Source organism: Vipera berus, assembly GCF_964194415.1.
Source record: "Vipera berus genome assembly, chromosome: W".
NCBI lineage: Eukaryota > Metazoa > Chordata > Lepidosauria > Squamata > Viperidae > Vipera > Vipera berus.
In genome coordinates this window covers 55,755,724-55,769,120 of record NC_138210.1, presented here as the reverse complement: position 1 = coordinate 55,769,120, position 13,397 = coordinate 55,755,724, and the positions used below count along the sequence as shown (strand labels likewise).

At 42.6% G+C, this 13,397-nt stretch overlaps 1 protein-coding gene across 1 annotated transcript; it reads right to left on the bottom strand.

Moving 5' to 3' along the window:
* Window positions 1-652: 652 nt before the first annotated feature.
* On the bottom strand, window positions 653-9,871 carry LOC308676004 (synaptotagmin-1-like; the record flags this gene model as incomplete). Its single annotated transcript, XM_081341695.1, has 8 exons — window positions 9,165-9,871; window positions 7,673-7,854; window positions 5,026-5,145; window positions 3,544-3,711; window positions 3,165-3,332; window positions 2,787-2,904; window positions 1,549-1,682; window positions 653-862 (listed from the first exon to the last, which is right to left on the bottom strand). The coding sequence occupies exons 1-8, from the start codon at window positions 9,313-9,315 to the stop codon at window positions 653-655; spliced, it is 1,251 nt and encodes a 416-aa protein (XP_081197821.1). The 5' UTR covers window positions 9,316-9,871.
* Between the last annotated feature and the right edge of the window lie 3,526 nt (window positions 9,872-13,397).

Genomic DNA, 13,397 nt, shown 5'->3' with positions numbered 1-13,397 from the left:
AGTTATTGTAATTGGAGCTCATTGTAACTTTTAGAAAATCTATTATTGAACATATATTTGTAGACATTGTTGACTATGGATTTTCATACAGGGTCTAGTTTTCAAACATGATAATACAGCAGCATTCAAAATGTGTATGAAATGATATCCCTTAAAGAAATTTAGTTTTGAACCTATAGTGTAATCAAATAAAGAGAATTAACAGTAGGTTTATTTTGAGTCTGGTTGCCAAATTTGACAGATAAACTATTACTATGTACTATGTAATGCTTGTGAGGGGGAAAAGGCTGTTTTTACATAAAGGCTCGATTTTCAAATGCACAAGTCAAATCTGAAATATATCTCTAAATCAGCATAAATTGCTTTGTAAGCTTCATGGTTGGCTTATAGTAAATCGGTCACTTGTCTCCAATTACTAAGGAAGCATTCTTTCTTTTTTCACACAGTGGGTTAAAAAGTGTTTTTTTTCTCTCGGAGATTATTTTTTTTCCAAACAAGAAATGGCTCTGAGAAAAGAGACAAGCTCACAGGTTACCTTCCCTCCCCCCCCCCTCAACAGGCCTATTCAGGGGAGCCTCACCCACACACTCCCATTTGCTTTGGATGGGAGATGGAATGGTTGCCGGAGACGTCGGCCAGGAAGTGAAGGATATCAAGACGTCTTTATCCCAATTGCTGCATCCACCTCGTCTTCAGGTTGCAGAGTGTGCCACTGAGCGATAGGTCTCCGGGGATTGGCCAGCATATCGGACCAATGGCGCAGCTCAGTACCCGTGGCATTGCAGCCTACAAAGATCTTCCCAATGGCCTCGTTCTTGCCTAGTTTGTCATAATCCAGGACCGTCAGGACAACTTGGACTTTCTACAGAAAGAAAAAAAGGTTGATCATCAGCATGAAAAGTAATTGGAGGGAATGTAGGGATTCAACTGCCTTTCTTGCTACTGCTGCCCACTGGCAAGTTCTGTTTTTAACTTCTGTTTTCTCCATCTTGAGTTCCAAACAGAGGTGTGCGGCCTAGAGGCGCCAGCTAGCCGGAATAGTGGCAGAGAGGGGAAAAAAAGATGCTGGCTTGAACCCATCACTTCTCCTCTAAAGCAGCATCTTTCAGCTTTACAATTATCTGAATTTCCAGGACCTTTGGCTTCCAAATAGTTTGATCCTTCAGGTCAAGTGAAAGCTAACCCTAACCCTATCCTGGAGCTTTGCAAAAGGTTACAATTCTGAGGGTTTTCATTCCCTAAGACAAGCAAATCATAATAACCACAGCAAACCTCATCTCATTCTTTCCCAGTATATTAATTAGACATTGGGTATATAGACCCAATGGGCAGGATTCCTTAAGAACATAAGTTTCTGGGATGTGTTACAAAGAGCTTGGTCTTACAACATGCAAAACAAACTTATCTCGAGGTCTTCAAATAAAATGCCTACAATACTCCAGCAATTCCTGTTTTGAAACAGATAGTGCCAGTTTTGGGACAGATGAAAGTGACTGGAAATAGTTGGAGCATATTTTCAAGTAAAATGGGAAGGGAAGGAAGATTTACCTGGATTTGTTCAAAAGGCACCTCAAAGCTGAAGGATTCATTATAATAGGGATTCAGTGTATTTTTCTTGATAGTTGTTTTCTTCTTCTTGATGCGTTTCCCTCCTTGCATGAGATGGATCTTCACATATGGATCTGGGGTAGGATGACAAAGGAAACAAAAGTATGAAAATGCTTTATGATTCTCTTCTCACTCCCAATATCCTGATGGGAGAAGTCAATTTTTTTTATTGAAAAGTTTTACAATAGATTTTGAATACAAAACCCCTCCCTTCCCCCTCCCCTCTCCCCAAACCTCCCCAACTCTCCCCTCCCCTCCCCAATTTTAAAGTCATTTCTAGGAAAGTAACAAAGGGCAAAATAGTTGTGTTTTATGTATGCATTTTTATTGTTGGCCAAAACAAATCTTCACGGCAAGTTTTTAAACGGTTCATTGAACAGGCAAACCAAGACAGAATGCTACATACATTCATTCCCATATGTTGAACAACTGTTGATCCAAATTAAATGAGCTGGCTCATTTCTCCCTCTTTTTTAAAACCCACAACTATGGGAGACCCAGCAAGATTGAATAGGTAAGTGGCCTTTTCTGACCTCCCACCCAGGGACAATAAAGGTAAAAGGTAAAGGTTCCCCTGCACATGCATGCTAGTCGTTTCCAACTCTAGGGGCCGCTGCTTATCTCCGTTTCAAAGCCGAAGAGCCAGCGCTTGTCCGAGGACGTCTCCGTGGTCATGTGGCCGGCATGACTAGACGCCAGAGGCGCACAGAACGCTGTTACCTTCCCACCGTAATGGTCCCTATTTTTCTACTTGCATTTTTACATGCTTTCGAACTGCTAGGTTGGCAGAAGCTGGGACGAGTAACCGGCGCTCACTCTTTTACGCAGCACTCGGGATTTGACCCGCCAAACTGCCGACCATCTGATCGACAAGCTCAGTGTCCTAACCCACTGAGCCACCGCGTCCCAGGGACAATCTGAAGTCTTAATTCCCATTCTTACTCTTCATACGAATATTACACATATTCACAAGCTCTCGAGAGTTGCATACTTCATTACTTCTCCTCCTCACCTCTTTCCCCGTGGGAACGGTTTGCTTTTATAGCCAGGAGAAGTTGAAGCCACAAATTGTGAGAGAATAGCAGGGGATTCAGAGTGCCCCCCCCCCAAAGTGATAATCCAAATGGTACATTAAAATGTTCAGCAATTTAAATAAAACCTAATGGCTTAATTCTCACCTGAAAGCCCTCCCACGTCCATCTTTTTGAGATTTTTGGCTTCTAGCACAATCACTGTCAGTTTCCCAGCTGTAGGGACATATCGGAGTGAAAAACAAACGTCTCCCAACTTCTCGTGCTATAGAAAGAAATGAATGATTATTTCAAAGCTAGGATGGATATTTCTCATAAATATAGATGCAGTTGTCAAAGTTCTTGATTACCTTCCAAGAAGATACTTGACTACCCGTGAGTTGGGTTATGACTCCAATCGTGTGGTAGTTTTCCAAAGAAAAATATGTCTCATTTGTAATATATATATATATATATACATGCAATTTTCAAATTACCTTTCCGTTAGAGCTCTTTATCTAACAAGGTTCCTGCACAAATGCTTACCTCCTCCTTCTCTGCTGACTGCAGATCTCGCCACTCCTCGATCACGTGTGCCAGGTCCACGGTGTTCATGGGGATACGGATCTCACCAATGACATCATGCTTGGAGAAGCGGTCAAAGTCGTAGACGGCCATGACGAGAATCTTGCCACCAAGTTCTGAATAAGGGACCTAAGCATTAAACATAATGGTGGCACAGGATTAAACTGTGCACATTTATTGGTAGGCGGGGATTAGCGGTGTGAAATGAAGGGAAGTTCCACAATGGATGAGGGGAGACCTAGAGCTAAAATAAAGGAAGTTGGCAAGGTGCATGTACATAGAAGACATGTATTTGTGCATTTTTGGAACTTTGGCCGAGAGAAAAGAAACACACGCTTACTTTAAAGCTGAAAGATTCATTAAACGTAGGGTTGAGCGTTTTGCGATGGACTTTGGTTTCAAACTTTTTCTTCTTCTCTGGAAGCAGGAAGACTTTGACGTAAGGATCGGAGGTACCCCCGATGTCCAGCGCTGGGAGGTCAGCAGCTTGTATAATGCCCACAACCAACTGAGGGGGAAGATTTAAGATGAAAATATTCAAACTTAGGAAAACGCCTTCCGTGGAGCCAAATCATTGGTCTATCCAACTCAGGATTTCTCCATTCCTCTTGAGTATTTTCCGACAAGCAGGAATTTCCTCAAGCACCTTTAAACATGTCATCACCTTACTTTACCCACAAATTTTTTAAAAAAATCTAGATAAACTTATCTTCTAATTCTAATCTTTCAATGTTAACTATCACTTCTCTTGTCTTTTTTTCTCTTACCCAGTAAGGGGGTAAAGAGAAGGTATTTTGTGATAGAAGTTGACTACTAAAAGCAGCTAAGCTGACAGGAAGAAATGGGAACTTTCCTAATAATTTTTGCTAGGTATGAGTTGCAGATGCTGGGGTTAGAACGTGGGACTTTCAGTACATAAAATGTATATTATTTTTCTGAACTCCTATAGGACATCTCCTTAGCTTTACTTGCACCCTTAATTTCAGATTTTGCCAATGGGATAGGGTGAAAGGACGGTAATTACTGCAGATAAAGAAAACAGTTTAATGAAGGTAAGTTGGCCAGCTGCCCTATTATGTGGCGAAATAACCCTTCATTTGATAGTATCCTTTGGAAATCTGCCTAGTTCAAGTTTTAAAACTAAAAGAAGGATCAGAGACCCTGAAAATGCTCATCCAGAATTCGCAGCAAAAAAAAAAGGGGACAATGACCTGGTCACCATCTTTCCTGTTATAAAAAGGTCTATTGTACTTCCATTTAAAAGGTAAAGGTTCCCCCGCACATGCGTGCTAGTCGTTTCCGACTCTAGGGGCCACTGCTCATCTCCGTTTCAAAGCTGAAGAGCCAGCGTTTGTCCGAGGACGTCTCCGTGGTCATGTGGCCGGCATGATTGGACGCCAAAGGCGCACGGAACGCTCTTACCTTCCCACCGTAGTGGTCCCTATTTTTCTACTTGCATTTTTACGTGCTTTCGAACTGCTAGGTTGGCAGAAGCTGGGACAAGTAACAGGCGCTCACTCTGCTACGTGGCACTTGGGATTCGACCCGCCAAACTGCCGACCTTCTGATCGACAAGCTCAGCGTCCTAACCCACTGAGCCACTGCATCCCTTTTATACTTCCATTTACATTATAGTAATTATTTCTCCACGTGCATCGATATTTATAAATCAGAATATGCAAAAAGCTTTCCAGAACTTGTCTTTTCTTGGCAGTGCATTTCTTATTTTCTGGATTATGTTTGAGCAGCCTCCCTAAGCTGACAGGAAGACGAAGATGGGTCTGCCACTATCTGAGCCAGGGCAGGTGTTTGTCTTGCCCACCTGTGTGCTCTGGAAGTCGTAATCAAGAGAGTACTGGAGTTTCCCCAGCTTCTCCTCTGGCTTCTCCACCTCAGATTCCTGTAACAACGATGGATCTAAATCCTCAACCTCTGGTTGTACCTGGAAGGAAGGAAAGAAGGAAACGGTCCAAGTAACTCAACAGAAAATCATTAAGAACAAGGTGGATGAACAGCTTCTTCCACAAGGCCACATGATCTGTTCACCATTTCTCATTCTTTATCTAACTTTCAATCCTCTATATGTGGTGTGTTGTGATGTCACATCCCAGAATTTGAATGCCATCCTGGCCTGGCAATTCTGATGGTTGTAATCCTTGAAAGGCATCAAAGATGGGGAAAAGCTGGTTTGCTTTGATGAGATATTGTGTGGGCACTGATACAAGCATACAAACTCCACCCAGTGTGAATTTTCCCTTCCGTCGTACACAAATCTATCAGGCAATGCTGGATGTTATTCAGTTGCCAAACCCTTCAATATTTTACTGCCTGTTATCCTGCATGGATGCCAAGTTTCCTCTAAATCTGATGAAAAAGGAGACTTTGGTATGAGAGTCTTGGGAGCAAGGAGAAAATTAACTCTGGGACCTGACACGTGGAGGAGGCAAACTAGTATTCCTGCTAACACTGATCAGATGAATTGCTCCAATTGATTGAAGGAATCAGAGCAAATATAAGACAGAGGAAGAATCACGTCACCACTGGCAACATTGCAAATAAAATGGTGGAGAGGATGCTTGGATAAACATTTTGCTTCTCTGATCCCCTCAGAGTCAGCTTGGCTTAACACAAATAGAGCTTTCAAGATGCTGGCATTCTAGTCTTTGACTCTCTGCTTTACTTCTGTGGCAGAAGAAGCTTTTCTGTAGTGTCTAGCATTCACAAGTTTAACATCTTACAATCACCAGTTAGCTGCCTTCTGGGCAAGAGAATCCTCAAAATTTTGCTGTATTTCCTATCCTGTGAATGTCTCTCAACCTCAGCAACTTCAGATGTGTGGAGAATTCTGGGAGATGAAGTCCACACGTCTCAAAACTGCTAGGGTTGAGAAACACTTCTGTAATATTAGGCCTGTTATTTTTTCCCCCCTTGTAAACATAGAACTCCAGTAATTAATGGTTTAAGATTGAGAAAATATTATCAAGAAGGCTTAAACAGCTCCTTCTTTTCAGTGGTTTGACCTCTGCAAATAACTCCCCAACAATTCATGTTCCCAGTTCATCCTTTTGTTTTTAACAAATGGATCTGCCTGCAGAAAAAGCCATGAGTCAGGTGAGGCTACCCGTTAACGGCAGATTCCTCTACAATGTTATGATTTCAGTTTTAAGATGGGGGAAAAGCCAGACTTCCAAGCCAAAGGGCGACCGTCCTTCCACCTTGCACCTGCCTAGTTTTTATTTCCAGTTAAGGCTCAGTTTCCTTCCTTCACATTGGATTCTGAATCCAGTCTGCTTTTTCTCAAGACTGCCCTCCTTGTGTGACTCCTTACAGGACTCATGTAATTGAAACTATTCTGCTTGAGTCAAGAATCTGTGCCTGATTCTGTGTTTCCAGAGTTTTCCAGAGGGAAAAGGCTTTGGACAGCCTCTCCTCCTCCTCCTCCTCCTCCTCCTCCTCCTCCTCCCTGGAATTGTATTTCTTCATCTTGGCCCCCAAATTAGGTTATTGTTTGTCATTTGTTTCAGCAGTTGCATACTGTAATGATACCAGCATTTGATGCCTGCTCACCCTAGTGTAGGTAATACTACTGCTCCATCTACTCCACTATGGCTTTTCGGGCAAGACAATCACAGCTAACGTTCCTTCACCCAGAGAAACTTGAAATACTAGTCTGCTGCCACCACATGGCTGTTTTGGGAAATTATACATTATGATAATGGACCAGTTAAGCCCTCCCTCTTTGTGATGTATTTCCCCTCTTTCTGAGCTAACTTCCTCCTTCTTGTTGGCTCTGTGCCTGATATCCTCCATAACCGGCAGACATGTGATAACATCTTCTGACCTTGGAAATACTGCTCAAACATCATCTTAACGCACCCCACCTGTTGTATTCTACTCTACATGCAATAAAGGTATTTTTAGATGATAAAGGGTGTTTCCACAAGTTCAGCTATCTGGAGAGAGAGCTGTTAATGGTAATGGCATCTGCTTATATAGACCATAGAAGTCTTAACAAGGGATTAATTACAGTACAACGGCCTTGATCCAGAATAGTCATTGCAGGGCACAACTAGCAATGAAACGTGTGACCTTCTCATATTCCCATACTAGACCACAGTGTTTTCTCTGTGTTGCAAGTAAAAGTCCTCAAATGTGCTACACTTAACTCTGGAAGATATTTGGAAAACGGCAAACATGTTCTCCGCTTTTTTGTGCACATTTGAGACTCCCTATTGGACCCGCATACCCTCTTCTCAGTGCATTGCTTTTAGAGCACAGTTTGAAGTCAAACAAGATCCTGCCTCTGCATGGTAGGTACTGGGCCACACGAAGGACAAACTCCGGCCTTTTCTCAAGATCTGCACCAAACGTGCAAACTTTCATCGTTAATGAATGGTTTGTAAATCAGGGAGATTCTTTTATGCAAGTTAGATCCTCAGGTCGTGGGAAGCCCCCTCCCCCTTGCTCACCTTATCAATGTAGCTTTTGCCCAACTCCTTCACTTCCTTCATGTTGATCTGTGCCTTGACTTTGTCTTTCCCTTTCTTCCCTTTCTTTTTCTTGCCACAGCATTTTTTAAAAACGCAGAAGCAACAGCAGAGAAGCAAAAGGCTGGCCACAATAAGAATGGTGGCCAAAGCCCACGGCGGTACTAGAGTGGACAAAAAAAGGAGAGTAGTGAAAGGAGATGCCACAGATTCTGAGGCAAAGAGATTGCCTCGTTATATTACCTACTAGTTAAATATGACTTTTCCTAATTATCACTAGGAATATCTAATAGACCTTGGCTGATCTCAGGCTGATCTTAATAGGGTTAGACCTGGTTAATGTATGGATTAGTACTGAGGCTAACCCAAGCCCAAGAACTGGCAGCTGTGACTTCACAAAGTTGTACATATAATAACGATAATCTATTTATTTTAGATGTCAGGGTAAACATCTAGCTGACTGCGTGACTAACTGTTATAATCAATAATAAATTCATTATGAAATTATAGTTCTTAATGTGGCAGAAGGGAGAAATTATTAAACATTTATGGAAGTAATCCCACATTTTATGGACCAATATCTTTTTGTTGATTGAGAAATCAAATGAATCTATAGCAAATATTAGCTATATGATGCAGCTAGAAGTATTGAACACCACGGTCATTCTGCTTAACAGGGAAATGGAGCGAACCATTGCAAATGGTAAAAAGTTACAGCAAGTAAATGAAGTGTTGTATTTTGGTGACTATGTATTAATCATAGAAAGATGGGTGAGAAATGTTAGGATGTGAAAATGCTGGCTGAAAGTTAATGGATAGAAGTTGGTCTCCCACAAAGAATGATTTTTTGACAAAAGAAGTTCTGTCTTCTTTGTCATAAGGAAAAGAGAAGGATATATTAGAAGAAACATAAATATACGTTATGTGCGGTGGAAATGGAGTTACTGTCCTATAACATTTCATTGGTCATAGCCTGTGCATTTTCTAGCCACGCTTTAGGAAAAATGTGCGGTGTTTGAATTGTAAGCCACCCAGAATCATTGACCTAGATGGGGAAAGAAGAGAGAAAGAGAGAGGGGGGGGGGAGGAGAGGGGAGGAAGGGAGGAAGGGAAGGAGAGAGGGAGGGAGGGAGGAAGGTGGGTGGAAGAAAAAAAAGAAGAAAAGAAAGAAAAAAGAAAGAAAGAAAGAAAGAAAGAAAGGGAGGGAGGGAGGGAGGGAGGGAGGGAGGGAAAGTGATATTGTAACAACTGCACAGCCCGTAGTTTACTTAACTTTGGTGGCCCATGAAAGAACTTTTGTGGAATTACAAAAGACAGCCTTACAAATGATCAGCATTAAAAATAAGACTATGTAAAATAAAGTATTGAGAAATCCTGGTCATTTGTTTCAAATAAATCGGCCTTGATAGTTTTCAGTCGATCCACCCTCCCTCAGTTTAAACTCTGAGATTGGAAACAGCCTAATTCCACCTACTTGGCAGTTTCTCCAATTTGTTCATGAATTTATCTTTCATGTCTGAAAAAACATTCTCCTTGTTGGGCATCTGGGTCGCATTGATGGAGGGTTCCAGCTGGGATTCTGTCACTTTGGAATCTATCCTGGCTGACCTCCGTGCTGCATTCATTGTGGAATCTGGAAAGGGAGAATGAAAAGGCAGATAATTTATGTACTTCTTTCTCTTGACAAGGGCTACAGGTTTAATCTAAATTTTTGATTTTTTTTTCTTCTTTTAAAATTAAATAATGCAACCTAAGAGGGAAGTGTCTTTACAATGGCATCTTCTCCCTGTTCCTCATGATCTTTTTTTTTTCTTCTTGAAATGAAGTTTTTTTTTATTTTCCCCGTTTCTCTAGAAGGGGGAAAAAGAAAACAAGAAGAGGTAATGTTTGTCAGGATTTTTTTTACATGATTAAGAGGTCTGGAGGTTCTTCTGTTCTCTGTTTTCTTCTCATGATTTCCTGTCAATGGTCCAGTAAACCAAGGTATGTTTGAAACCCCAAACACTGAAATATCTCCTGGCGTTATATTTGAACTGGCTTGTAATTTTTTTTTAAAAAGATCAATCCAGATGGTTTTTAAACTATTGAAACAGACTTTAGATTCAGGCAGTCCTCAACTTACAACAGTTTATTTAGTGATTGTTCAAAGTTACAATGGCACTGGGAAACGTGACATGACTGTTTTTGCACACTTATGACCATTGCGGCATCCCCATGGTCAAACCTCAGAAGCTTGGCAATTGACTCATATTTATGACGACGGCAGAGTCCTGGGGTCACGTGATCACCTTTTTGACTTTCTGATGAGCCAGGTCAACGGACAAGCCAGATTCACTTAACAACTGTGTTACTAACTTAACAATTGCAGTGATTTACTTAACAATGATGGCAAGAAAAGCCGTAAAATAGGGCAAAAGTAACTTAAGAAAGGTCTCACTTAGCAACATAAAGAATTCAAGAGATCCTTTAGATGAAGCTAGACTTGTCCATTATTTGCTCTAAGCCACTAGGGCAACACATCTACAGCAGCAACTTCATATTACATTGTGCACAACACACAGGTATTCCCCAACACAAAGGGCCTTTCGAATAAAGCTGATTGACATTCCCGTCATCCTTAGCGCTGGTTGCAGAGGATGGGTTTTACCAACACATCTAAAAGACACCAAGTCGAAAAGGTGATCACGTGACCCCAGGACTCTGCAGTCGTCATAAATATGAGTCAATTGCCAAGCTTCTGAGGTAAGTTTTATTTTCACCTGCTTCTTTTTAGTTCATGCGCAATGTTTCTTTGTTTTGGCTTCATTTTCCATTCATCATTGCTCCAATTCATTCCTCTCTCACCCCTCCTGATTTTCAACTGAGTTCTAATCAGCCCCTGCTGCCTGTTTCTAAAGCAGAGGTCCCCAACCTTTTGGGTACCAGGGGCCGGTTGTGTGGAGAGAGGTTTTTCCACGGACCGGAGGGTGCGTGGTTTTGTGTGCTGCCTGCATCTCGTGGATGGGGCTTTGCTTGTTTGTGCGGACCGGTTGCTGGCATTCCGCAGCCCAGTACTGGTCCACAGACCAGGGGTTGGAGACCCCTGTTCTAAGGGACATACATTTGCTCCTCCCATTGTTGGCCAGGACATTGGACCTACCAAGTTTCAGGGAGCTTAGGAACTGTTCATTTTACAGCCAATTTTAAAAAAGGAGACAGCCTTTAATTCAACTTAGTAGAGCTTTCCAACTCATCAGCTGGCCCTGGTTTCTCTCTCTCTCTCTCTCTCATTCTCCCACGATGACCTTTCCATGAACTGTACACTGTGCTTCATGCTGTTCATTCAGTCCAAACGTAATTTGCTTACGTAAAGCAAATTAAAATAAACAGGAAGGAAAGGCAGGAGAGGAGAGAATTATTGGCACAGATGAGACATCTGACTTGTCCCATTCAGTTTCCCTCTTCCACTCACTTTAATTATAAAAAAAACCAACGGAGCTTATTTTGTCTTCCTTTCTTTATATTTACTCTACTGCGGCCACCCCACAAGACCACACTGAATTCAACCCCCTCTACTTGCTTGCCAGCTCACCTGTCATGCTACTCAACCAGTTTGCTCCTTGACCTCATCTGTCCAAAGAGATCTTTCCTGCTGCACTATTTCAGCCTAGATCCGAGCTGCAGCCCCGGCGTAGAAAACCAAATGACAGAATAAATTATCCATGACTAACTTTCCACAAGTTATGCTTTTTACTGACCTTTAAAAAAAAATTAAACTGTTCTATTCCCCCCTCCCGGAGCACAGACAGACAAGCAGGCACGACTGGCAAGAGTTAATGCTGCAGGCTTTAATTAATTGCCTACTGATAAGGTCTTGGCAGCAACATAAGCTCGTTACCTCAAACTTCAGCTGAAATGAGATAACGTCCAAGCAAAGAGTTCATTAGCAGATGTACAGAAGCGTTACCAAGAATGCAGACCAAGGTTTCAAACAAGAAGCAGAGTTCCCAAAGACGTGACCCAAAGTTGTTGAAACTATTGTTCGTCACAAAGTTCTGAGCGCAGCCACACCCCCTATATACCTTATGGGGTGTGGCTCAATGGGTGTGGCTCAATGACTCAGCTACTCCCTGAGCCTCCTTCCCAACCTATGAGGGTCTAGCCATGACTCATTTTTGCTAGGCTGCTGCAGCTGTTCAAGCACTGGCTGCTCCTCTCAGCCTCCCGATGGAGATGGAAGCCCAGCCAGTTCCTCCCCATCATCCTCAGAGTCCTCATCCTCGGTTAAGACAGGCGCGGGGGTCGGGGCTACAACATAAACCGTCTCCATTTGTTATTTGGAGCGGTACGATCTGTGATACAGATTTACCTCCTCATCACTTCTCTGTGAGCACATAACTGCATTGGCTCGAGCATAAATGTGTCTCAAAGATCGGCACCTTTTTAAATCAATGGTCTGGCGCCAATGCATCCATTCATTTGCTAAATGGAAGCCCTTCAAGCTTCTGATTACATTCCAGGCGAGCACAGATGTGCATTTTCCCTGTGGTCTGTCTATACAACAAACACCTCCAATTTCAGTCATTTAGTTCACTTCTCTTCCACTGGTTTATTTCAATTGTCTTACAATCTTCCTGAAAGTATTCCAAAGTATTCCTCAAAGTATTCCAGTCCTTCTATTGCCCCATTTGGATTTAGTCTTGTCCCACTGTTATATTGCAACAGAGTGTCCAAGATTATCGCAGCTACCCCGTGTCATGAAGACCATGTCTAACCCAACTGCTCATCGATCCTTCGTCAGGCTAAAAGATGCCAGGAAAACCGGAAAAAGGTTTAAAAGGGGACACACTGGTATTAGAGCTTTTTAGCAGGTGTTTCGGGAAAAGTAAAAGCTCAAGTTCATTGGAAGGAGTGGAACTGCTATTTTTTGAAGAAGCAACTGTAGTATGTTTCCGTGATGGAAGACAGATGCCTTCGTGGTCTGAAAGGAACATTCAGATTTCCAGAAACATGCCTGCAGCTATTCAGCAATTTGGAGGCTGGAGATCCCACAAAGAACAGAAGGGCCAAAGGCAACAGAAGAGACAGCAACTGGCAAGTCTATTGTCTCTATATAATTAGCTAAGCCAAAAATCTCACAGATGAGTGGAGGGCAGGCTTTGTCTAGCCAACGTGAAGTGAATAGAATTTTTCCACGCAAGGCAGGAGGGAATAATTACATTAAACAAGTATCTTGTTTAATAGAGGAGTAAAAATAAAAAGAACATAAAAATAAGCACTAAAAGAAAGACACACATGCAAACACACAAAGCTAGAGTGCCTTCGTTTTGAAGCCCGGGGGACGAGAGGTGAGCAAGGATGGGAGGGTGGAGGGTGGATCTCTCCCTCCGTCTGGACTCTCCTAGGACAGAGGTCCCCAACCTTTTGGGCACCAGGGACCCTCTCTCTCTGTGGAGAGAGTTTTTTTTCGCAGACTGGAGGGTGTGTGTTTTTGTGTGCTGCCTGCATCCCACAGATGGGGCTTTGCTTGTTTGTGTGGACCGGTTGCTGGCATGCCGCAACCAGATACTGGTCCACGGACTGGGGTTTGGGGACCCCTGTCCTAGGAGAACAAACTTTCTTAGGCCGTGTGAGACACACGGGCTCTTGCCAACTCCTCCAGATTCGTCCCTTCCATGGCTCATTTCCCAAAATGTAGGTGTCTCAAGCCAAGAGGTGGATAGATTGA